This window comes from Camelus bactrianus, chromosome 6 (genome assembly GCF_048773025.1).
Source record: "Camelus bactrianus isolate YW-2024 breed Bactrian camel chromosome 6, ASM4877302v1, whole genome shotgun sequence".
In the NCBI taxonomy this organism is placed as follows: domain Eukaryota; kingdom Metazoa; phylum Chordata; class Mammalia; order Artiodactyla; family Camelidae; genus Camelus; species Camelus bactrianus.
The window spans coordinates 42590761-42615981 of record NC_133544.1 but is presented as its reverse complement, the minus strand read 5'-3'; the positions used below and the strand labels follow the sequence as shown (position 1 = coordinate 42615981).

Genomic DNA, 25221 nt, shown 5'->3' with positions numbered 1-25221 from the left:
TATAAAGATACCACTTGATATTATTTAATTTATGATATTGTTTAATTGTAATATTATAGTAAATTAATGGTGAATAATTATAAATGTAACAAAATATTAATACCATGATATTATATGGATATTTTCATATATTTCTTGATATTTATACTCTTAGACAAATATTTCAGAGACCAAATTAGAATTCTTTTTAATTGATATGTATGTATTGTTAAGTGAAGAAAACTAACTAGTAATTGAAATATGAGCTCACTAGTGTGTTTTTTTTAAGAGTAGTTTCTGTGCATTTAATTGTTCTGATATTATACAAAAGAAAATGTTAACAGCAGTTGCTTAAGGGGTGCAAATTCTGGCAGGAGATGGAAAAGATTTTAGAGGATATTTCTTTTCACTTTCCAACCTTTCATACTTTGTATATTTTGGTCATAAGACTGTATTTCTTTCCTAACATAAGTGAAATATTAAAATGAAATCTTAATAACAAATTATCATGAATGATTTAGTTTATAAAGAATATTCATGAACATAGTTCATTTTATCCTTTCACCAACACTGTGAGGTATAAATGGCAGATACTAATCCATATTACATATAAGAATATATTTACACTTTTTTATTGATGCACCCCATACAGTATAGTAAAAGCATGGCATCTCTATAATTATGGTTTTCCGCATTAATTCATTCATTCAACAAATATTTATCAAGCCTTTATTATGTGCCAGGTTCTAATAGTGGCTTGGCACTAAGCCTTGGAGATTATAGTAGTGAAAAAACAGAGAAGTTTCCACTGTCATGAAACATATTCTTATTGGGTGAGGAAAGAAATCAGATAATAAACCAAGGAGCATATCAGTTTAATATTATGCAGAGAATCAGCATGGACAAATATGATGGATAATATGACCTGCTAATGTGACTGGGAGGGATCCTTAGATGGGGTGGTCAGAAAATGCTTTTTGAGGTAACTTTTAAGTTGAGATTGACACAGGAAGGAAGGGGGCAGGGCACAACTGTTAAAAGAATGACACAAATGTTAAGAAAAACAGGATATGACAAAAACTGGTTAGAACCATCTAGACTCAAGATGGTGGAAGATTTGACTTCTAGTAGACCTTGAGGTTCGTTATATGCTCACTGTAATACACCAGCATGCTAAAGGACAGACCCACCAGCACCATGACAGTTCGGAAGCTGACCATAAAAGGCCAAAAAGTGGGCAGTGGCCCAATTCCTGGAACTTCCTGCCCCTTTCCCAAAACAGAATATTCCTTACCTGGCCCATAAAAACTAACCATACCCACTTGGGCCTGCTCTCACTTTCTGAGGTGGTCCGCATTCTGCCTTTGGAATATCTATCTCTCTAAATAAACTTGCTTTCACTTTACTTTGACTTTCTCTAGAATTCTTTTCCTGCTCAAAGCCAAGGACCATCACTCAGCAGTCCTCCCAGGGACTCATGAGCATCCTAGGATGTGATATTTCTCTCTCCTTCATCAAGAACAATGTCAAAAAGGAGTGTTGTGAAGATCAGCGGATAAGTAGTCCAAGCAGCAGTAACAGGAAATGCTAATTCTCTAGTGTGAGAATGAGTTTGACATGTTCAGGGACCCCCTGGAGTGTAGCAGGGTAGGGAGGAGGAGAGCTGGTACTACATGAGGTAGCAGTTAGGCAGATGTCAGATAGTAATGAGTTTAAGGAGTTTGGATTTAATGTTAAGTGCAGTGGGAACCACCTGTAAAGTTTTAGGGATACGTTGCTTGATCTAATTTAGAAGAGCAAGAGAGGACTCACGGACATCAGTTGGGAATCTATTACTGTAGTCAGGCAAGAGATGACAGAAACTTGGACTAGGGTGTTGACTATGGAGATGGAAATTAGTGCAAGCAGAGTTTATGGGACTTGCTGATAGAGAACATGAAGAGGGAGTGAAGAGAGAGAACAATAAAGAATTAAAATATAAATTGTTGTCTTGAGCCATTAAATGGAACTTAAGACTCAACTGAGATGGAAGAAACAGAGAATCAAGAGTTTTATCTTTTCATCCTGCTGTTACATTTAAGCTACCTGTTAGATATCCAAGAGATGTCAAGCAAAGAGTTGAATATTGTTAAAACAAGAAAGTCTCAAAATGGAGTCATTCTCCCCACCCCCCCAAGACTTAAAGGAGAGGCAATCTACATGATAAAACTCTTGCCAGTTCCCTTCCCCTCATAAAGACCTAGAAATAATCCTTTCTTTTCTTTTGCTAATAATTCCTTTGCCTCATCCTTCTTCCTATAAAAGACTTCCACTTTGTACAACCTCTAGGAGAGCTCTACTCATTGCTAGACAGGATGATGCCTGATTCATGAATCACCTAATAAAGACAATTAGATCATTAAATGTTTCTCGGTTGAATTTTGTTTTTTAACAATATAGATGTCTGAAGTTCCCAGAAAGGCCAGGGCTGAAATGACAGACATATTAATGACTTTTAAAGCCAGAATTGAGGTTATCTGGAGGAGTGTGTGGATATAAAGAGGAGGGGGCCCTTATAGCACCCTGGGGTAAGCCAATGTCTGGAAGTCAAGTAGAGAAGGACCCACCAAGAAGTTTCAGAAGGAGCAGCTACTGAGGAAGGAGGGGGAAAAAAAGGAAATAAGGCAGCACATTTCAAGGAGGTTGTGGTGGCAGTAGGATAATGCTGACAGTCAACTAAGATGAATGTTAACATGCAGATCACTAGTGTCCTAGAAACGGCCTAAGAAGAGGTGGGGAAATGAGCCAACTGCAATGAATCTAGGAGAGAATATGAGGTGAGGAGCTGTAATGGCAACTATTTTCAATGGACTGATTAATACTTTCTAAAGACGGTGCACATTTTGATTTGCATTTGTAATTATAAATGCTTGAGAAAAAAATCTTAAATATGTGCTACAAGCCTACATGTCTTGTTCTATTTTGAATTTCTGATCTAGCATCTCTGTAACTACTGCATTAAAAAAATTGAGGGATAACATACATCCTAAAGTGCATAAAGTGCACTAAACTTAACATGCACAGCTTAATGGCTTTTTACATAAGTGTACATCCGTGTAACCACTGTCCTGATCAAGATGTAGAATACAAAGGGAACCCGTAAGGTTCCCTTGTGCACGTTTCCAGTCTATAATCCCCCATAAGTAAACCAATATTTTGACTCATAAAAACGTCCACTGGCTTCCTACAGAAGTTTTCAAAGGAAACAACAGAAAATTCTGACGGGCATTTAAAAACTGCTTTAGTGTAAACTTACCAGCTGCCTTAAGTATACATGCCAATCATTTGGCGCCAAAATCCTGCCGCAGACTTCCCAGCGCTTGGTCTCCAACTCCCGCCCCACTTTTCTACACCACGCCCTCGGTTCACTCTTCCTCCAAAACCGTACTGGGGCAAAGCCGAAGGTGGGCAGAGACCATTTTTCTGTCATGCGCACTAGGGTATAGGCGCGCTCCCTCTTTCTCTACTCGATCAGCCCACTAGGACCTGGCTTCGTCATGCGCATTGAGAGTCTTCAAGATGCGCGCGCACGAGCGCGCGCTTCGCCGTGCTCATGCGCACTAGCAGGTCAGCCCGCGAGGGCGGAAGTGAGGCGCTGCTGCGCGGAGGTGGGGGTCGCTGCGCCTGCTGTCGGTGAGTGGGCTAGCGGCCGACATGGCGCCCTCCGGGAGTTCCGTGGTCCCAGTGGCAGTGCTGCTGCTGTTGCTTTGGGGGGTCCCCTGGACCCACGGGCGGCGGAGCGACGTGCGAGTCATCACGGACAAGAACTGGAAAGAGTTGCTGGAAGGAGAGTGGATGATAGAATTGTGAGTGCGAGGCGGTGGTCTCGGGGTCCCTTGGTGGGCCGGCGTCCTAGATCCAAGTCTGGACACCTGATTCACCCCCATTCCTCTCATGCGGGTCCCAGGTTTCCCTGGACCGCGACTCTGAGCCAAGGGGCGGGAGCCCCCGACTCCTCGCGATCCCCTGACTCCTCTTGGGATCCGCGACTGGCTTGGTCCCACCCCCTCTTCGTTTCTCACCGGGGAATACTGTGTTAAGTTTCTTCTGAAGTATGCACCTCGGTTTGGTTGCTAGGGCTGTGGTGCGCCTAAGACGTTGCGTTCAGCTCTGAATTCTCTCAACTTTTCTTCATGGCTTTGGAGGTTGAGGGGCGGGGGGTTGGTCTGACTAGTTCCTATAGTTATTTGTTTCAAAATGAGTCCTCACAGACTTCCAGACTTGCTTTCACCAAACGCTACAAAAGAGGAAATTGAGCTGAATCTCTCCTCTCCTTTTGAATTATCCTTAAAAAGTAGTCCACTTGTAGTGTTAGAATTTGAGACTCTTAAGTTTTATTTTATGGATTAGGCGTGCTTCTTTTTATCTTAGATGCCAAGTAAATTCAAGTTGGGTTATTTAAAGAAAATCTTTCGCTTTATCATTTCTAATTTTTTTGTTTTTCTCTTTGCCCACATCTCATTTTTCCTTTTGGATGTGTGTGCGTAATACTGAATTTCCTGGGTTGTTACTTGTATGCCTCTCTAAGTGGTATTGCATTAAAATATTAATATGAGTATGATTATAAACTCTTATTAAAGGTGCAGGTCATCATTTATTGTTCGAATAAAGTGCTGTGCCTGTGATGATTCCGCTATAATAATATCCCTTCTGCACCGGTAGATAATAAACTATCTGCCTTTGCTTTAGTCACTAAATTGGTAGTGGTGGCAGTATTATTGATACCATTGGTATTAGTGATACTGGTAAAAAACGCCATTATCGAATGTTAACTGTGTACTAGACGCTTTAAGCACTTTACTTACATTACCATATTTATTCTTTACAAATTCTGTAAGATAGGTGTTATTTCCTGCGTTTTACAGATAAGAGACATACCTAAGAGCCTTAATTAATCTGTCCAGGTATTGCTGTAGTGGCTTTCTTTTCATCTGCAGAGCTTACCACAGGGTAGACATGCAGATGTTGTGAGAACAACCCCCTCCTTTAACAAGATTCAGATGGGTGTTTTCCTACATGGTTAGGTTGCCAGTTAAGGGAGGTGGAGGTGGTCATCCCTAAGGGAGAACCCAGTGGGCCAGATCAGTAACTCCTGAATCATAAAATGAAATAAGGCATAGAACATTTATATGGAGGGTGAGATATAGTTTGCATATAATTTATAACTCAGTAAAATGAATTTTAAGGCACACTGAGGCTACAGAAGAGAGGAAGTATAACCAGTGACAGCATTTGGTTTTAATTGTCCTAAGTAACTTGTTTTAGGTTTTGTTCATAAAATATTCACAATTTCATAAACAAGCAATAGTGATTATGAACTAATATACAAAATAAAGTCAAGTATTATTTTAGGAGATTTTTATTAACTCATTTGATCAAACTATATCAATATAGCAGTCAAAAGTAAAGTATTAGGGGATTTGAATTAGAGCATCTGTATGAAATTAGAGTATACTATAGTATTTTTTTCATTCTTTTCCTTAGCGTACTGGATATGAGGTTAAGTCTTTAAGAAGCATCTAGGAAACAAAAGGAACTTGAAAAAAGAGTCTAGTATTCCTAACAATAGTCCGCTCTTATTACAAGTCAGTTTTAAATCCATCCTCATCAGGAGTTTTGTTAGAGATATTTTCATTGTAATACAATTTATTGTTACAAGGTTTGCCTTTTATGTATGGTACTAGTCTTGTTCCACAGTGCCTATTACTTTTAGGAGTTTTATTTTCATAAAATAAGTCAAGAAAATATAATGAAGTACAGAGTGTGTACTCTTGTGTTTAACAGGTACAGGCTTTATTCTTCCTGGTTCCATTTTAAAAAGCTGAGGTAAATTATCAGATAATGTACAATAAAAGGGAAAAGTTAAATCCTAGGAAAGATTCAGGGCCTTTAAAAGACTGATTACCAGGAAAATAATTAAAGTGCTAATATTTTTGGCCACAGATTTGCAAACCCAAGGTTGACCGAGGGCTGGCCAAAGAATTTCATTTGGCCTGTTTAGTGTTTGTGTCTGGGTTGAGTTTTGAGGTAACATTTTTACATAAAAAATGCAGATTTTTCAGCTTCTTTTGAATCAGACCAGCCTGCGGATCTGGGCCAGCAGTGCCCTTTGGCAGTCATGCTGAGTGGTGCTTCCCTCTTTAAGATGGGGTACAGGTTTCCCATTCACCACAACCCTGGCTGCTTCCTATTTTTCTCATACTAGCACTTGCTTTTTTGACTCCTGCATGTAAAATTATTAAAACAATGAACTCCAAATTTGGCTTTGAGCTTTCTGGCCATATTTTAATAGAGAAATCCAAAGGCTTTTAAAGAGCTGTTTTGCACGTGAAAAAGTCCTAGTGTCTTAAGAACTTATTCTCAGAATTACTTTTCCATGATGAGCATTATCAATTCATAGTTCTTGATTTCCATAGTGTTAGACTCACACTTAAAACTTTTTCATCTTCACGGAATTAACCACTTTACTTTCTTGTTTTTAGTATAAAATAGTTTTCACAAGTTACATATTTTAGAATTTTTATCCCAGTATGATCATAGCAGAGTGTTTAACTTTTTTAAAACTGTGTTTCTTAGTTATGCTCCGTGGTGTCCCGCTTGTCAGAATCTTCAACCAGAATGGGAAAGTTTTGCTGAATGGGGAGAAGATCTTGAGGTCAATATTGCAAAAGTAGATGTCACAGAGCAGCCAGGTACTGTAAGTCTTTGATCAGTTTTGTTTCTTTACAGTTTGGGATGGTCTCTTTATCCTGTTTTACATGATATTACATGATCTTAACTCTGCCTTTCACTAGGTTTTAAAAACATAACTGTCTTCATTTGATTAAGCTGATTCACACGCCTCTCTGATGGGTACTCAGTGTGCAGTGCCTGCAAAAAGCTGATTCCCTGGTTGTGTATGCAGCTTAATCTTTTATATATTGCTCTAAAGGACCTAGGAAACATCTCTCTCCCTCCATTCTTCCCCACATAACTGCCTCCTATCTTTTTTCCTTTGCATCTCAGGCCACAGCCTGGTATGTAAGACCTCTGTGAGAAGTCCTAGCACACTGTGGTCCACGTGGGTGTTGGCCAAGCCATTATTTGCATCCATACCAAGCTTTAGAATAAGGAGTATGTGGTTGAGAGTCTTTGTAGAGTCAAGGTCACAGTCCCTGACAAGTGATCTGAATCCCTGTAATTGGATTCCAGATTTAATCCATTAACTATGATTTGAGGACATGGGCTCTTAATTACAAAGCCCTCATGGTTTTGGCCTCCTGACTTGGCCCCCTGGACAAGTGGCAAGCCCGGCCCTTATGGATGCTTATTTCTTAGACCAGCCTCATGTTACCTGTTTTTGGTCACAATAAACCTGGATTCTTGACTCTGTCCCTATCCCAAATGGTAATGATCACTAATACTTGTTGAGCACTGATTATTACAGGTACTGCTCCAGGTTTTGCATTTATTATGTAGTCCTTATGCAACCTTGTGGAAGAGGTAATACCCCCATTTTACAGATAAGAAAACTGAGGCATTAATTAGTCCTTAGTTATTTTAGTGTTTAACACATGGTTAATAATTTTAGCTGATGTTGTTATAGTCCACTTTATGAAAGATTCATATTTTCCATTTTTAATAATATCTTAAAAACTGTTTGTTTTATGATTGTCAGATGCAAGTTCATTTGATTTTAGGCCTAAGTTATATTGTTCTGTCCCATAACTCATCACTAGTAATCTTATAGTGGTATAGTTGATCAGATGTTTTATTTATATATATTCGCTAATGTCGTCAATATTCAGACTTTACATGGTTTATAGTTGAGATAATGTATAGTAGTTTTTTTAAGTTGCTTAAGTACATAATTGGAATTTCTTTCATTGTTTATGTTACATAGCTCAACTATTTTTAGGTATAATTTCATATTCTTTGTCTATTGGTTTTTAAATCAGAATCAACTTTTAAGTAGTAAGTGATTGGCCCATATAAAACCTGTTGTGTGTTTTTTCTTCTGTTTATTTCTAATCTTTCTTTATCATTTGTAGGACTAAGTGGACGATTTATCATAACTGCTCTTCCTACTATTTATCAGTAAGTATTTGAAGATTCTGTAGGATTTCTGATGGTATAATGAGAATAGTAGGCCCCTGGCCTAGGTCGTGTTTAAAGAGCATTATTTTCAGTAAATGTATTGGAAGGCTTACTGTGCTTTTAGTGCTGTCCTAGGTGCCTTTAGATAGGTGAATGACGTGTGAAACAATCTGTGATCTCAAAGATTTGTAATTGTTTAGAAGATGATGTGCACAAGAAACAGTGTGATACCATTCAGCATAGTAAGTGATTATGAGCTCAGAGTTGTGGTAAGCACTGTAGGAAATTTGGTAAGGGAACAAAATTCAGCGCACTGGCCTGGTTCCTGGAGAATATGGGGTTAAAACTGAACCTTGGGAGTAGAATTTTCAGGAGTGCATAGTAAGCATTCCATCCTGAGGACAGTCTCATAAACAGTCATAAATAGGAACATGTTATGTTAACTAAGAAGGTGCTGTAGCTCACTCTTGGGGACAGTAGTAGGTGAAGTGGTTGTTAAGTCAGAATGAACAAGATTATATAGTCTTTAGTATCAGGTTTTTTAGCTTGTCTTTATCTTCTAAATAGGCCATAAGAAATCTTAAATCTGTGTATATACCCTGAACTTTAATGTTCATCTGGCTGGTGGGATGAATGCCAGGAGGTATTTCTCTCCTCATTTAGAGTTAAGAAAACAACACGTCGGCTGTTCTGTGTATATCTTGATTTTCTTTGTCAGGTTTTTTTCCCCATGTTTGTGTCTGTTTCCCTATACCTTTTTAATTCACCCCTACCCCCTTTGTACCTATTTACATGTATCTTCTCTGTCTCTGTAAGTGCTTTCTCCCTTTTCACGAAGTCCTTTTCTCCATGTCCCCTCTAGTTAGTCTCCCCCTTTTCTCAACATGCCTGAAATTTTCTGGGATTTCCTGCCCTTTTTCTTTTAGTCACATTGTTTGTCATGCCCATTCCCCTAATTTCTACCTGCTGAAGCTCTACCTATCCTTCAAAAACAGCTCAAATGCCATTTTCTCCACAAAACTCTGCTTTGGCTCTGGTTGAATAAAGGATCCTCTAACTATAGATAGTAGGGAGCTATTGAAAGTTTTCCTATTTAAGTGATAAAAACAGAAGTATTAATGAAGTAGAATTAGACTGGCATATTATTTAAGGTAGTTTGGAAATGATGAAGGTGTGGGAGCCGGGAGAGCATTTATGACCCTGTGACAGAGCTCTGTATGTTGGAAATGGGAAGGAGGAGGTGGATGTCAGGAAGAATGCAAAGTAGGCTGTAAAACAGAATCACTGTACCAGATGCCTCCAGCGATTTAAAGCATGATGGCTGTGGCAGGAGGGTATAGCTTAGTGGGAGAGAGATGTACTTAGCATGCACAAGGTCCTGGGTTCAATCCCCATCAGAAAAATAAGTAAACCTAATTACCTCCCCCACCAAAAATAAAAAATAAATTAAAAAAACAAAACCAAAAGAAAGTCCTAAAGCATGGAGGCTGAGATGATGTGATTATGACTGGAAATACCAGAAAAATGCCTTACATGTTTAATGTGTAAATAGCTAATAATAAATGCTAGACATGATTCTAACCACTTTTTATGAGGTTATTTCTTCAATGTGTGTGTTGTGGCTTAAAAGTGATTTTCTGAGATTTATCTCATTTCTTTTTCCTCCCCCATTTTATTGAGATATAATTGACATATAACTACTTGCTGTGTTTTATAGTCTTATTATTTGGAAGAGTAATAATAACATTCTTAAGGCTTATGATTGTTTAAAAATACAACCTCAGTGTTTAATTAAATATGGGGCTAAGATGCCAAGGGTAGGTAATTAGTATAATTTGCCACTTGTGCATTGCTGATGATTTTGAATATTAGATCGATTGTAAAATGAGTTTCTAAAAATAGTAAAACAAATACAAAATTTACTTATTTGGTACTGATTAATATTTAATTCTGATCTTCTTTAGTTGTAAGGATGGTGAATTTAGGCGCTATCAGGGCCCAAGGACTAAGAACGACTTCATAAACTTTGTGAGTGAAAAAGAGTGGAAGAGTATCGAACCTGTTTCATCATGGTTTGGTCCAGGTTCTATTTTGTAAGTATGAGGGGTTTTTCTTTTATTTACTTCAGAATTAATTGGAACACAATTATATTTCATATAAGTAAAGCATTTATGCTTAGTTTTAATTCTTGGACTCATAAGATATGTTCAGATATACTACGTGATATCTTTAGTTTGGCTTTATCTTCTAAGTGATGCACATACTTGGATCCTTGTTAAACCAGGAGGAGACAGTCTTTAAAATTAAGATGCAAGCCTTTCCAGGAGTACTTTAGCTCTGCAGGTGGGGTCTTTTGTATCATGAAAAGGTAAATAATCCCCCTAAGAATGTGAGAAATATAATGGGTACGGCTATCATTTGAGCTTAATATTTGAATGAGAAGCCTCAAACATATACTTACTCATGCTACCTTTAGATTTCAGTTCTAGATTTAATGTGATTGAATTACTCCACCTGTCTGATAACTTTTGCTGTGAGTAGTGTGGATGAGCAGTGGCATGACTGACGACTGAGCTTGATGTATAGGTAGAGGGTATATTTCTCCGTAGCAACTTGCTGTGGAGCAGTAAGGATTGAGCAGGGCAAATGGGTTTTCTGATACTGTCTCAGGGAGTAAGGCCTCACAGGTCATTTGAGAGGCTTCTGGGAATATTGAATTTTGCTGAGGTCACCATGGACTCGTCCTGGTGTGGCTAAGTTATCTCTTACTGTCCTCTCACCACACTTGCCCTTAGAGGGTGGGGAGTTGGGCACCAACGTATAGGAGATAAAAGTGCTCTGGATTCTGGGAGTGGGGGAAAGATCAGCCCTAAGCAGTACTTTGAAATTGAAGTTTATCTTTAGCACCTTTTCCTTACACCTCTGAATTGGATTGTACTTTAGCTGTCAGAATTCCCCCCGAACCATCATGCCCAACCCAGTTAAGGCAGCTGGTGTCTCCTGATGGAATCTAATTAGCACAGACCTCAGTGAGGCTGCACAATGATTTATGTTTCAATTCCTTGTTCCTATTCTTGTTTTGCATTTTAACAGCAGAAGCAACATGATTAAGGTATCTTTCTTTGTTGAACTGAAAATGTAACTGATTTTTGTTTGAAATCTCATGTCATAAATGATTCTTACCTTCTTTGGTAGAAGAAGAGGCTTGCTTGTAAGTCTTTCAGTGAATCCTCAGGCAGCAGTCTGTACCTTTTTATTGGAAGCCCGAGTAAGGGGTGCTCCCAGGGTCAGCTTGACAGGTTCACCCACCCAGCGAGTGGTGACTGGATTAGGCCATCCTGCATACGGTACTCCGGCTGATGTATGAATTGGTCTGTGTGTTAGGGGCACCACTTCTGCTGGGGAGAACCCACAAACCTAATGTTTGGAGCATGCCTTTTTCTAACTGCCTATCTAAAGGGCTTGGGTTTAAGTATGTGGAAATAATTAGTTTTAGTTACATGATGACTTAGCATTTATTTCTTAGGTAATTATTTTGCATGTCATTGAACTATATCAAACTAATGCTATTGTAAGTTCTATTTAATTTGAATATGAAAGGAGGGTAATTCTTACGTGGGAAGGATTAGCTCACCAAGTGCTCCTGGTTCTTCCTTCAGGCTCCCTTCTCTACTCATTCTTTGGAGGGTTTTAAGGGTGAATAAGAGTTGCCATTTGCTTACAGTGTGCCTGACTTTAAATCAGCTGGTTCCATAGAGCTCGTGACCTGTTAAGTGTTTTGTTTACGGGGACATCACATAGTGGCAAAAATTCAGAAACTATTAATTTTCATTAACAAGCCTTATTATGACCTTGAAATCAATGATGTAGCACTAATATTCAGTAACACCAGCAATAAAATCTGTTGTGTTGGGGAAACTAGAGAGTAAAAAAATAGAAGATAGAGATAACACACGTATTGTACTTCAAAGCTGTGTCTCTTACCTGGTTTTTCAATCATTTCTCTTATTTTAGGATGAGTAGTATGTCAGCACTCTTTCAGCTGTCTATGTGGATCAGGGTATGGGCTAAAATTTTATTTCTATTTTAAACATTTTTGATACTGTCACTTTTTAAAAAATGACCAAGTTTTTAGTTTACCTTTTTCTTTTGATTTTAGACTTGCCATAACTATTTTATTGAAGACCTTGGATTACCAGTTTGGGGATCATATACAGTGTTTGCTTTAGCAACTCTGCTTTCAGGACTATTATTAGGACTTGTAAGTACTTCATTTTCAGAATACTAGGAAGAAAAATATTTTAGAATTTGCTAGTACAATTGCACTAGCTTTATAGTATGTATTCATATTTCTTATGTTTATTTTTGCAGTGCATGATATTTGTGGCAGATTGCCTTTGTCCTTCAAAAAGGCGCAGACCTCAGCCATATCCTTCCAGTAAGTACATTTTAAAATGTTTATTTTTATTCACTATAGTCCTGTTCATATCTGTAAACACAATCACACATATAACAGGTTGCCTTTCTAGCTTAGGTTTCTAAATTTGGAGTGGTGGGGGAATTGCGGCTTATATTTCATGTAAAAATGACAGCCCAGTGTATTTAGGAAAGTAGTTTTTTCCTTGGTTTTTATAGTGTGGAGAATTTTAACACTGCATCTGACTTACAGATATTTGATAACATTGACCTGATGTCAGTTTATTTGAAAACTTCATGATATTCATGGATCCATTTGAGAACATACTTGGGTCAAAAAAAGTTGAATGCATTCCACTCTTGAAGACATTCACTGATACAGTGACCACATTTGAAGCTTTTTCTTTGTGTGCTGATGAAATCAAAATTTTTCTGTTAGGATATTGGGAAAAGCAATTCCTGTAGTTGCTTTAGGACTGGCATTGACACTGTGCTAAAAGATGAGTTTAGATAATTGGAATATTCACTGCTGTCTGTCTAAATATAATTACCTACCAATCATTTGTTTTTAATCTTGACAATTACACCCTTACGAAGGCCCTCGTATTTGCTGTTTATAGAGAACTTTCACTTTCTTTCATCCCATTTGCTTTTCAGCGACACTCTAAAGTAGACTGCATAAGTGATATTCTTCCCATTTTGTGGTTGAAGAAACTGAGGCTCAGAGAGATGAACTGTTCTTCCAAATTCACACAGAAATGACAGAGCTGAGAGTAGGACATAATTCCTGACGTTCCTGTTCTGCCTTTTGTGACTTAGGACTTATTGAGGTCAAAACTCCTGAAATGAAATCAGTAGAGATTACACCTACAATATTCCTTGTCTGTCAAAAAACTGATAGGGTTTTTAAAACATTTCTTAGATAGTTGCATTGATACTAAAAAGGACATTGGGGGAGGGAAGAATTTTATCTACCAAGGGCCTCTGACCTGTAGGGAAAAATGTAATAAGCACAGATTACTTAAAAGATGATTTAAAAGTTGGTGAATTTAAATTTTGTATTGATTTCACTTCAAAAACCTTAAAACTAACAACAGATTTATCTTTTAAGTAACCTGTGGCACAGCTGATATTAATCCATACTTTAGTGGGGTACTGCCCCTTCTATAGCAGGCTGCATGATTTGTATTTCGCTTAGATTTTGAGTTGCTGAGGAAAAAGTGAACTCAGTCTAGCTTTAAGCAGAGTAAAAATTTATTGGTTCATGTAGTGAGGAAGTCTGAGGCCAGACTTGACTGGATCCTGGGGCTCAAATGTTAAGATGTTATGTTTCTGAATTGCTCAGTTCTCTGTGACTCTGCGTGCTCCATTTTTGACTCTTTTCAGTCCTGAGCATAAAATGACTATGAAAGCTATAGCTCATAATCCCAGAGTAAGAGGAAAATACACTTCTCCCTGCACCCACCTATCTTTTGGATAAATTCTGATGTGCTCCCCTTGTTGTAAGGAGCTCACTTTTTGAAACAGTCAGTATAAACCAGGGTTTCTCAGCCTTGACACTATTGGCCTTTTAAGCTGGATAGTTCTTAATTGTGACGAACTGTCTTTTATACATTATTGAATGTTCAGCGGCATTGCACTGGTTGCTGGTAGCATCACCCCTCTCAGTTGTAACAACCAAAAATATCTCCGGACATGGCCAAGCGTTCCCTGGAGGGCAAAGTCACCCCTGGCGGAGAACCACTGCTGTAAACTGTTGTGCTCAGCACAACCACATGGGATGTGGTGTAGAAAAGGGGTTATTAACCCAACAGAAAGAGGAATGCCAGGCATACCAAACAGCAGATTGTCTACTGTGTGGTAATTCCTTCCCATAATTTTTCTGCCTTGCACCCCTGTGTTCTTCCTGCTCCACGCTGAATTGCCTAGGATTAGGAGCAGTCTGGGATCACTGAACAGTGGAAAATTCATTTACCAAATCCTGTGTTCTGTATGTCAGTAACATGGTGTAGTGTAAGCTTAAGTTAACTAGCAAAAAAAAGAGGGAGAGGTAGATGTGTGTATTTACATATTAAAAAAATGCATTGAGCTGTACGCTTAAGATACATACATTATACTAGTTGTAATTATACCTTAATGAAATTATATATATGGGAAAGAGGAAGCACATTTATGAAATAACTTGAGAAAAATATGGATAGGAAAATAACTTTCAACTGTCTGATTCCTGTTCACCTGGGAACTGAAATGAGTGGTGTTGAAGTTTGTTTCAGAATAACTTATTAGCTAGAAGATTCACTACCAAATTAATATGACAGTTGTATGTAATGCAGTGTATTTTCTTAAAACATCCATATTCACAGCATTAATTCTGCTTCATTAATTTCAGTTCAGTTTATGAACAGGTTGGTAATTAGAGTGGATTTGGTAAGTAAAATGGGTATTCCAAACCGGGTCTTTTTACAGCATCACTTATTTTTGAAGATAATGTTTTCCTTTTGGAAATCCAAATGTGATTGATAAGTAAATGCTATAGCAGTTTGTGGGCATATGAATCATTTCTTGATTCTACTCTAACACCAATCTAATATGTCAGCAAAAAATACATTTCTGGTCTTTATCTTTAAGAAAAATTATTACCAGAATCTTCTCAACCTTTGAAAAAAGTGGAGGAGGAACAAGAGGCCGATGAAGAAGATGTTTCAGAAGAGGAAGCTGAAAGCAAAGAAGGAACAGACAAAGACTTTGCACAGAATGCCATAAGACAACGTTCTGTGGGTCCTTCATTGGCCACAGATAAATCCTAGTTAATATTTGCAAATATTTTCATATGATTTTGGCAAAAACAGAAGATGATTTTCTTTTGGTTTGAAGTGAACTATGACTTGCTTATACATTACAGGATTCAGTCTAGATTGTCATCAGATTGAACAGTCTACCTATGAAAAATGGAAGTAGCACTACTAAGAAAGTTTGAAATAGGATTTAAGAACAATATGGTGGTTCAAACTGTTCTTTAATTTTTGAAAAATCTGGTGCCAAGCAATACGATTTCTGTATGTTTGTTTAGTAATAACCTTTTCAAATCTAAATTGAATAATTACCCAACTATTGCATTATTGAGATATTTAAGGAGACTAGAGAAAAAGATTTCTCATTTGATACAATTTTTTTCAGTTTCACTGTGTGAAAAAAAAGAACATATTTCCCATAAATGGGAACTTTGCCCACTGTCTCAAGAAATGTGTGTTTCAGTGACAACTCTTGTTCGTTTTAGAGTCCAAAATTTCTTCATATTTTTAGATTATGCAACTAATAAAAACTACTTTACAGTTTTCTACACATGATAATACAGGATATGTTTAGGAAATTTTTTTTAAAAGTCCATGGTATTGTCTTGATTCCTATAAAGGTTGATTGCCTTTTTTCTTCTCCTCTGTTCTTCATACCATGGGTTACATTTTTCATTTTCCAAATTGGATAATTTCCGGGGAATGTTTTTCATATTTTAATAAGTAGTAGTACTTTTTTTGTTGTTTCAAACTAAAGTTTACTGAGGGATCCTTAAAACTGAAGAGCTGTCTACTGATAATTTAAAATCTTGGCCACTTGTCTCAGATTTTACATCATTCTTGTTGAACCTCTACTTGAACTTTTTTTTCTGGACGTGAAGGTGAACATTCATTTGATTTTGTGGAAAAGCCTTGGTATTTTACATTTTGAAAGTTAACAGAAGCATTCTACTCAGGAAAAAGCATCTTGTAATATATGTTTTCAATGTATATTTGTCTTCATACAGAAAGTTCTTAATTGATTTTACAAAGTCAGTGTATGCTTGATGTTTTAAACTTGTAACAGTCTTAGGTTTTGAAAAGACAAACCGTATTCTATTATACTGTTATTGTGTGATGTCTCACAGATGGGTATCAGCAAGATGGGACATTTAATATATTTTTACTCCTTGAAGCATTAGGATAGTGTTTTTATCTTACAGCAAAAGGGAGGGGAGTGGGTGGACATGTGGGGTGGCAGTAAAGAACTGTATCAACTACGAAGGGGAAAAACCATAAATATTCAGAATAGATGACCTCTCCATTATGGTAATAGACGACTTCTGTAATGTCCCCTTTTGTCTAGATTTGCTGCTGTGTGAATCCATTAAACTTATAGTATCATAATGTACACCAGTTTTCTTTAAAGGCTTCTCCTTTAGAATATTAAATATTCTACCATTGAAGAGCTTGGATGTGTAATAATTTTGTGATGGAAATATTCTAAGCACAAAATAAACTTTTCTAAGCACTTCACTGAAGCTGAAGACAAGTGTGATTTTGGGTTGCATATTTAGAAATGCTTAATTACGTTGTATTTAACAGTGTTCAAATGAATAATTGTGTCACTCTATATGTATTTGACGTGTAATCAGAAGGGTAGAGTCATACACATCGTTCTCTGTTACTTGAGATGATAGAAAAATGCTGCTCATTATGGGTTCTGTTTTCTAATGTACTATATACATGACAAATTTTAACTTTTTAACTGATTAGAAAATATGATATATACGTAAAATTGAAAGTAGGCTGAATCTGTAGAGACTTGATATTTCAGAGAATACATGATCTTACGTGTAGACATCTGAATAATCAGTTTTCTGTCACACCAGAGGCTTGGAGAAGCCACTAGGATCATTTTACCTGTAACAGACCCCTTTTGTTTCTACATTGGTTTAGAGGGGCTCAGCATGGCAGCTTAGCCACAAGTCCTTTAGGAGGGAATAAGGTGCAGCAGCATCATCCTGGAGAACCCTACTCCCTGGCACCACCCCAGTCATTCATCTCCACTATTGAAGCACTGGAATCTCATCACTCCAACAAAAGATGCAGTGTTCTGTCTCATACTGTCTAAATACTTAAATGAGGAAGACTGACAAAAGTTTTAATGAAGATTCCATAGCTAACATTTTTCATTCATTGAGTATCTATTGGAGCTGTGCTGTTCTGAGTTAATTCATTTAGTCTAATCATAATGTGTGATAGCTGATAGCATTACACATCATTCAGGTGAACAGGCTCAGAGAGGCATGGCAGGAACAGGGACAACTTGAATCCACAAGATTTCAGATCTTGTGCTTTTGTTTTCAGCATGGGTACTGAAAAATAGCAATCTGTATGCGAAATTACAATATAAATTTAGAATTTGAGACAAAGCTGTAGTGTTGTGGGGAGACTTCTGGGCAGAAGTCAAGGGACCTGGCTTTGAATCTTGTCTCCACCCCGCCTAGGAATATGACTGCCACTTCTCTGGACTTTGATTTTCATATTTGTGAAATGAGGGTAAGTTGAGTAATGTAGTGTTCAGATAAATGACTGAGGAAATTTTTGAAATGAAAAATAAAGTTACTTGTGACTTTAGCTTCCCTGGCAAGTTTCCTAGAATATTCAAGCCAAGTAAATGAAGACAGTCCAATAGTAAAGCTGGTAATGCTGGCGGTGAGCTGTGTGTGTGTCAGTAGGCACTGACTTGTGTCCTCAGCCTTCTGAGATGGCGGAGCAGGAAAAGAAACACCCTCTCCTGCCTTCAATCTCATAGTAAGCACTGACGTCTGCTGTAACGTGTACATACTTCATGCGAGAACCCAGATTTTAAGTTCTGTTCTTTGCAGCCCTGTGCTTCAGGGAAAGCTGACTCCATCCTCACTGAATAGGGGAAAGTTTAAATCCTATTTTATTTGGATTTTGTGTTAATGAGCAAGTTCTTATGTGTCATTTTTGACAGTAACTTGAGTCTTCTATTGAGAATGGGAGCAATGTAAATTTGAAGGTGGTAAGGAAGAAAGAATTGCTTTGCCATTTTGTCCCCTTTGAGGAGGAGGAAGAAAGCACAAGGTATGTTTATGTCTTTTGAAATGTGTGGGTTTTTTTTTTTTTTTTAGTTTTTTGTTTGTTTATTGTCAAGATTAAATGAGATAATTAATGTGAAAAATGCCAGTCATAACCTAGCATATGCGAGCAGCTCAGTATGTAATGTTTCTTAATCTAATGTTTATGAAAGGGGATTCCAGTTGAAGAACCCTGCTGCTTAATACAATACATAACTTGCATTGTATTTTGAATCATTTTTGAAGTATTATTTTGCAAACCTGTAAAGAGTATGATTACTTTTTTGAATATGACTTTCGAACTCCTTGTCAATAGGTGCTGGAGAGGCCAAACTAAATAAGTTTCAGTTAGATACTGTGTGCAAAAGTTTTTTTTGTCGTGTTCAGTGTTTACGTATGAGTTCAGATTATTAAATGACCTCAACTTTCAGGCTAACTTTAAATCCGAGGATATGTAAATTGCACAAAATGGTATGTTACTTATTCTCGCCTTTGCTTTTGAGCTTACAGAGAAATTACGGTACACAATGACTGGACACTTTTTTTCATTAAATTAAGGACTATCCTTTAAGATTATATTCTTCTGCTTAATGTTTCTAAAATTAAAAATACTATATTAAAAAATAACTAGTAAATTCAAAGTTGACAATCTCTTGTGAGTATCCTAAATTTGGAGATTTTACTGGACCATAAAATTGTGATGTCTGGGAACCACTCATCTAGTCTAAGATGAATAAACTGAAGTTTCTTCATTAGGCAGCTCGTAAGAGGCCGTAGAAAGTAAGGATTCAGGTCTCCTCACATCAATGAATTTCTTCCTACTTCATGACCACTGTGAACTTAAATGCCCTGTTTGTGTTAAATAGAACCCAAGTCTGATCAAAAAGGCTGTTGGCGTATAGAGCTATCAGGTGACAGCGTGTATCACTGTGTCACTTAGGCCTGTAGTAACAGGCTGACTCTTGTTAGGGGCTAATGCAGTTGGTGACTTGAAGTTGAAGCCAGTGCTCATTTACCATTATGAAAATTTCAGGGCCTTTAAGAATTACGCTAAGTAGACATTGCCTATGCTCTGTAAATGCAACAAAAAACCTGAACAAAGCCTCATTTCTCTGTATGTCTTTGTTGGAAAGACAAAATCATCAAGGTGAAACATTATCCTTGAATTTTAGTTGCATTATTAACATTTCAGCCTCTTCATAGGGGGGAGATCAGATTGAACCTGATGCATGGTACTAAGGATGGAAAGACCAGTTGGGTACACTGAGATTCTGTTGCTTTTTTCCCCTAGTTGAAGCATCATTATAAAACTTAAGAGTACAAGAGAAGTACCCAAGTTAAGTTCATGTGGATCACATTTGTATCTTGGTGCTATGATGGCTTAATGTTTGCCAAATGTATTCATTCAGCAACGTTTACCACTAATCTTGAAGTGGACCACAAAAAAAGCTCTGATGGTGCTAGTTATCCAACTTTGCACAATACAACTTTTATTACAATATTTTCCATTTTCTGTCCCGTGACCCCCGTTGATTTACCTTATCTCTAACGAGGTATTGTTAAAAACATGTTACTGGTGTGTATTGTTTTACACTTTACAAAGGGTTCTCACAAGCTTTATCTCACTTGGCTTTCTCAGCAATCTTGATTTTAGGGCAGGTATTACTATGTTGTTACTATTTTACATATAAGAAAATTGAAACTTTAAGAGGCCAAGAGACCTGCCTGAAGTTACACAACCAATAAGTGCTGAAATTAAGACTTGAACCTAGGATCACTGACTTTAGTATAGAGTTAAATGTTTTTCAGATTATCTTGTGTAAAACTAGTCCCACAAGATGTTTTCATGCAGAAGGTCTTCATGGTGAAATGAGTTTGGGGAAAACGTCTGTGTACTGTTCTCCTGGATGTTCATAGTACATTAGTCCCTGTATCAACGAGACCAGTTTACCTTTGTTCAACCTGATATTCCCCAGATTTATTTGAATATAGAACCCCTTTTAAAATTAACAACCTCTAAACACCCCAAGGCATTAGTATTCATTAAAGTACACTTTTGGGGGAATATTCCATCTAGTAACTTCTCTTATACCATGCTATCTTAATCTTACATGGGGCTTTTTTCTTTGGTACCTTAAAATTTAAGCTTTTCCCTATTCCCTTAGAAAGAACAATATTGAAATTAGGCCAGTTAATAACCCTACAATAACTTCTAAGTGTTCCAGTGAAGAGTCACATGTCTCTCACTTTAAATCAAAAGCTAGAAATGATTAAGCTTAGTGAGGAAAGCGTGTCAAAAGCTGAAATAAGCTGAAAGCTAGGCCTCTTGCGCCAAACAGTTAACCAAGTTGTGAACGCAAAGGAAAAGTTCTTAAGGGAAATGAAAAGTGCTACTCCAGTGAACACAGGAATGATAAGAAAGCAAAACAGCTTTATTGCTTATATGGAGGAAGTTTGAGTGGTCTGGAGCGAAAATCAAACCAGCCACAGCATTCTCATGCTAAAGCCTAATCCAGAACAAGGCTCTAACTCTTTAATTCCATGAAAGTTGAGGGAGGTGAGGAAGCTACAGCAGAAAAGTTTGAAGCTAGCATGAGGTTTAAGGAAAGAAGCTGTGTTCATAACATAAAAGTTCAGGATGAAGCAGAAGTGCTGATGTAGAAGCTGCAGCAAGTTCTCCAGAAGGTCTAGCTCAGATTATTCATGAAGGTGACTTCACTAAACAACAGATTTTCAATGTAGATGAAACAGCCTTCTGTCAAAAGAAGATGCCATCTGGGACTTGGAAGGCTAGAGAGGAAAAGTCATGCCTAGTTTCAAAGCTTCAGGACAGTCTGACTCTTGTTAGGGGCTAATGCATTTGATGACTTTAAGTTGAAGCCAGTGCTTATTTACCGTTACGAAAATCTAAGGGCCCTTAAGAATTTTGCTAAGTAGACTTTGCCTGTACTCTGTAAATGAAACAACAAAGCCTGAATGACAGCACATCTGTTTACAGTGTGGTTTACTGAATATTTTAAGTCCACTGTTGAGACCTACTGTGAGAAGTTTCCCCCTTTCAAAATATTACTGCTCATTGACAATGCATCTGGTCACCTAGGAGCTCTGAGGGAGATGTACAGTGAGATCACTGTTGTTTTCATGCCTGATAACACAACATCCATTCTGCAGGCCATGGATGAAGGAGTCATTCGATTTTCAAGTCTTACTATTTAAGAAATACATTTATAAGGCCAAAGCTGCCATGGATAGTGATTTCTCTGATGGATCTGGGCTAAGTAAATTGAAAACCTTGCGGAAAGGATTCACCATTCTAGATGCCATTAAGAACATTAGTGATTCATGGGCAGAAGTCAAAATGTCACATTAACAGGAGTTTGGTAGAAGTTGATTCCAACCCTCATGGATAACTTTGAGGGGCCCAAAACTTCAGTGGAGAAAGTGACTGCAGATGTGATGGAACTTGCAAAAGAACTAGAATTAGAAGTGGAGCCTGAAGATGTGACTGCATTGCTGCAATCTCATGTTAAAGTTGAATGGATGAGGAATTGCTTACAGATGAGCAAAGAAAATGGTTTCTTGAGATGGAAACTACTCCTGGTGAAGATGCTGTGAAGATTGTTGAAGTGACAACAAAGGATCTGGAATATTACATAAACTTAGTTGATAAGGCAGTAACAGGGTATAAGAGGACTGATTCCAATTTTGAAAGAAGTTCTGCTGTGGGTAAAATGGTTATCAAATAGCATTGAGTGCTACAGAGAAATCATTCGTCACAGGAGGAGTCAATCAGTGAGGCATACTTCATTGTCTTATTTTAAGAAAATGCCACAGCCACCCCAGCCTGCAGCAACCACCACCTTGATCAGTCAGCAGCCGTCAACATGGAGGCAAGACCCTTCCCACCAAAAAGATAATGACTCACTGAAGACTCAGATAGATGATGGTTAGTATTTTTTAGTAATAAAGCATTTTGAAATTAAGGTATGTACGACTTGTTTTTAGACATAATACTATTGCACATTTAATAGACTAAAAAATAGTGTGAACATAACTTTTTTTATGTACTGGGAAACTGAAAAATTTGTGTGACTTGCTTTATTGCAAATTCGCTTTTTTGCAGTGGTCTGGAACTGAACCTGAAGTAACTCCAAGGTTTGCCTGTAACAGACTTTTTGAGTAAGTGGTAGGACTTTACAAAGCTCTTTAATAATAGTTCCAGAAAACTTGGTGCCCCTGTCACTAGAGACAGATTTGAATTTCCTAGGTTGGTACATGAAATCAGATAGTATTTCTCCTACGGTAGAGCCATACCTCTCTGGCAGAGACTTCATTCTATCCTGAGAACAAGCAAATTATGACCAGGCATATTTAAAACCCATAGCAGCGTGTACTTGTATGAAATCCACTTGGACATGATCAAAGAGGACCTGAATGTAGGGGTTTTGTCCATGTTCAACCTTTAGTTTTTCCAGGGTAATGGTAATGAAATGTGTACAAGGAAATTTAGTAGTTTCCCCACTATGATGGATAATTTTATGTGTCAACCTGACTGAGCTAAAGGATGCCCAGATTCTGGTAAACATTATTTTTGGGTGTGTCTGTGAGGGCGTTTCTGGAAGGGATTAGCATTTGAATCACTAGGCTGAATAAAGAAAATCCACCCTCACCAATTTGGACAGACAGCATTAAATAAGTTGAGGCCAACATAGAACACAAAGGCTGAAAGTTTAAGAAATCCCAGCCTTTTTTTTTTAATTGCGATATAGTTGATTTACAATGTTATATTAGTTTCAAGTGTACAACGTAGTGAATTGGTATTTTTATAGATTATACTCAATTTAAAGTTAGTATAAAATATTGGCTGTATTCCCTGTTCTGTACATTATATCTTTGTATCTTATTTTATACCTAGTAGTTTGTAACTCTTAATCCCCTTCCCCCATCTTGCCCCTTCTCTCCACCTCTCTTCCCACTGGTAACAACTAGTTTGTTCTCTGTGTCTATATATTCCTGTTCTGTTAAATTCATTTGTGTAATTTCTATTTTTCGATTCCACATACAAGTGAAATCATAGAGGGTTTGTCATTCTCTGTGTGACTTCACTAAGCATAATACCCCCCAGGTCCATCCATATTGTTGCAAATGGCAAAATTCATTCCTTTTTATGGCTGAGTAACCTATTGTGTGTAGACATACCACATTTCCTTTATCCATTCATCTGTTGATGGACACTTGGGTTGCTTACATATCTTGGCAATTGTAAATAATGTTTTCTGGTTGTTTCTGTAGTTCTGTAATAGAAATGTTAATTTCCTTTAGTCTTTTCCCTTGTGGTTTGACAGTTTTCTTTAGTGTTATGTTTCTGCTCCTTTCTCTCTAATTTTTGTGTATCTGTGGTTGGTTTTTGATTTGTGGTTACCATATGTATTGATCTATATCTACTTTTAAGCTGATAGACATTTAAGTTCAGGCACATTCAAAAAGTGCTACATTTTTTGCTACCCACCCCCACCCCCCTCCACACACACATTTTGTGTTTCTGATGTCATAGTTTACATCTTCGTGTGTATCCCTTAACTGTTTATTATAGTTACGGTAGAGTTTTGCAGTTTTTGTCTTTTAACTTTCATACTAGTTTATTTAAGTGGTTCATCTATAGCCTTTACTATATATTTGCCTTTACCAGTGGGATTTTTTTCTTCCTATAATTTCTTTTTCCTTATTGTAACCTTTTCTTTTTCACTTAAAGATGACCCTTTAACCCTTCTCGTACGGTCAGTTTAGTGTAGATGAACTCCTTTAGTTTTTGCTTGTCTGAAGAGCTCTTTATCTTTCCTTCAATTCTGAATGATAACCTCGCTGTGTAGGGTGTCTTAGGTTTTGGATTTTTTTCCTTTAGCACTTTTTTTTTTTCATGTTTTTTCCTTGTTGTTTTGCTTGAAACCTGTTCTCTGTCTGGAATGCCTATAGTGTCTTTTTAGTCCAATACATTTTGTTTCTGTAAAAAAAAAATGCTATTTTAATTTTTTCATGGTTCTAACAAGCATGTTTAACTTAACAAATTCAAAATGTAATCCATTTTGCCCATCTCCCAAATTATATGCTGTTATTTTTAAATTTTAGTTCTCTGGATTTAATCCCACAATTCCGGTATTACTATTGTTGTTGCTGCCTTGTGCAGTCATTGTTAATTTAGATTTTCCCGTATATTTTCCATTTATGTTGCTCACCATTGTTTTGTACCATAACTTTGGGCCCATTTTACTTCTTTCTGGAGTAAGTCTTGTGAATTTTTAGAAGCCGGTTATTAGACTAATTTTTTGAAGGTAACCTGTCTTTTTTCCTCTGGCTGCGTTTACATTCTGCCTTTTGTGCTGTACTTTCTAGGTGTAAATCTCTTTTAGTTCAGCTTTTTAGGACTCTTCAGGATTGTGGAATTTGAGGATTTGTACATTTAATAATTTTTGGAAAATCTTCCGCTGCTGCGTCTTTGAGTGCTGCCCCGTCCCTGTATTTCCTGTTAGCTGCTGCTTATTAGAGGTTTTCTCCCTCTGTTCTCAGTAGCTGTTAATTTCTCTCTTAAGTTTTTTTTTCTCTTTTTATTCTTTCCTTCATTCTGAATAATTTCTCCAGAACTATCTCCAATAGTAATTCTTTTTCAATCATGTCTAATCTTTTATTTCATCTTTTCATTGAGTTTCTAAATTCAATTATATATTTTTAATTTCTGGACACTCTACTTGTGAAATCTGCCTGTTCAAATTTTAAGTACTAGCTTTTTATATTTAAATGTAGTCAGCATAATTATTTCCAGTCATGAGTCTGATGTG

The 25221-nt window shown here is 37.2% G+C and overlaps 2 protein-coding genes and 1 non-coding gene across 6 annotated transcripts in view; all 3 read left to right on the top strand.

Annotated features, from left to right (window-relative positions):
- Positions 1–3529: 3529 nt before the first annotated feature.
- Positions 3530–25221, top strand: part of TMX1 (thioredoxin related transmembrane protein 1) — a 33823-nt gene continuing 12131 nt past the window's right edge. Inside the window, exons 1-8 of one of the 3 annotated variants that reach the window (XM_010966975.3) lie at positions 3530–3651; positions 6595–6710; positions 8049–8094; positions 10059–10187; positions 12109–12154; positions 12254–12355; positions 12466–12532; positions 15139–16822. In XM_010966975.3, coding sequence (XP_010965277.1) covers positions 3572–3651; positions 6595–6710; positions 8049–8094; positions 10059–10187; positions 12109–12154; positions 12254–12355; positions 12466–12532; positions 15139–15317 — 765 coding nt within the window. In that variant the 5' untranslated portion in view covers positions 3530–3571 and the 3' untranslated portion in view covers positions 15318–16822. Of the gene's footprint in view, positions 3825–6594; positions 6711–8048; positions 8095–10058; positions 10188–12108; positions 12155–12253; positions 12356–12465; positions 12533–15138; positions 16823–18285; positions 22335–25221 lie in introns of those variants that run through there. The other 2 variants (XR_012507528.1, XM_010966974.3) reach the window with 2 other exon arrangements.
- On the top strand, positions 6832–6965 carry LOC123611855 (small nucleolar RNA SNORA70). The gene has a single exon (XR_006718953.1). It is a non-coding gene; the product is annotated as a small nucleolar RNA SNORA70 (small nucleolar RNA).
- Positions 18381–25221, top strand: part of FRMD6 (FERM domain containing 6) — a 392313-nt gene continuing 385472 nt past the window's right edge. For both annotated transcript variants that reach the window (XM_045504277.2, XM_010966970.3), the window contains exon 1: positions 18381–18395. The gene's annotated coding sequence lies outside the window, so the exon portion shown is untranslated. The remainder of the gene's footprint in view (positions 18396–25221) is intronic.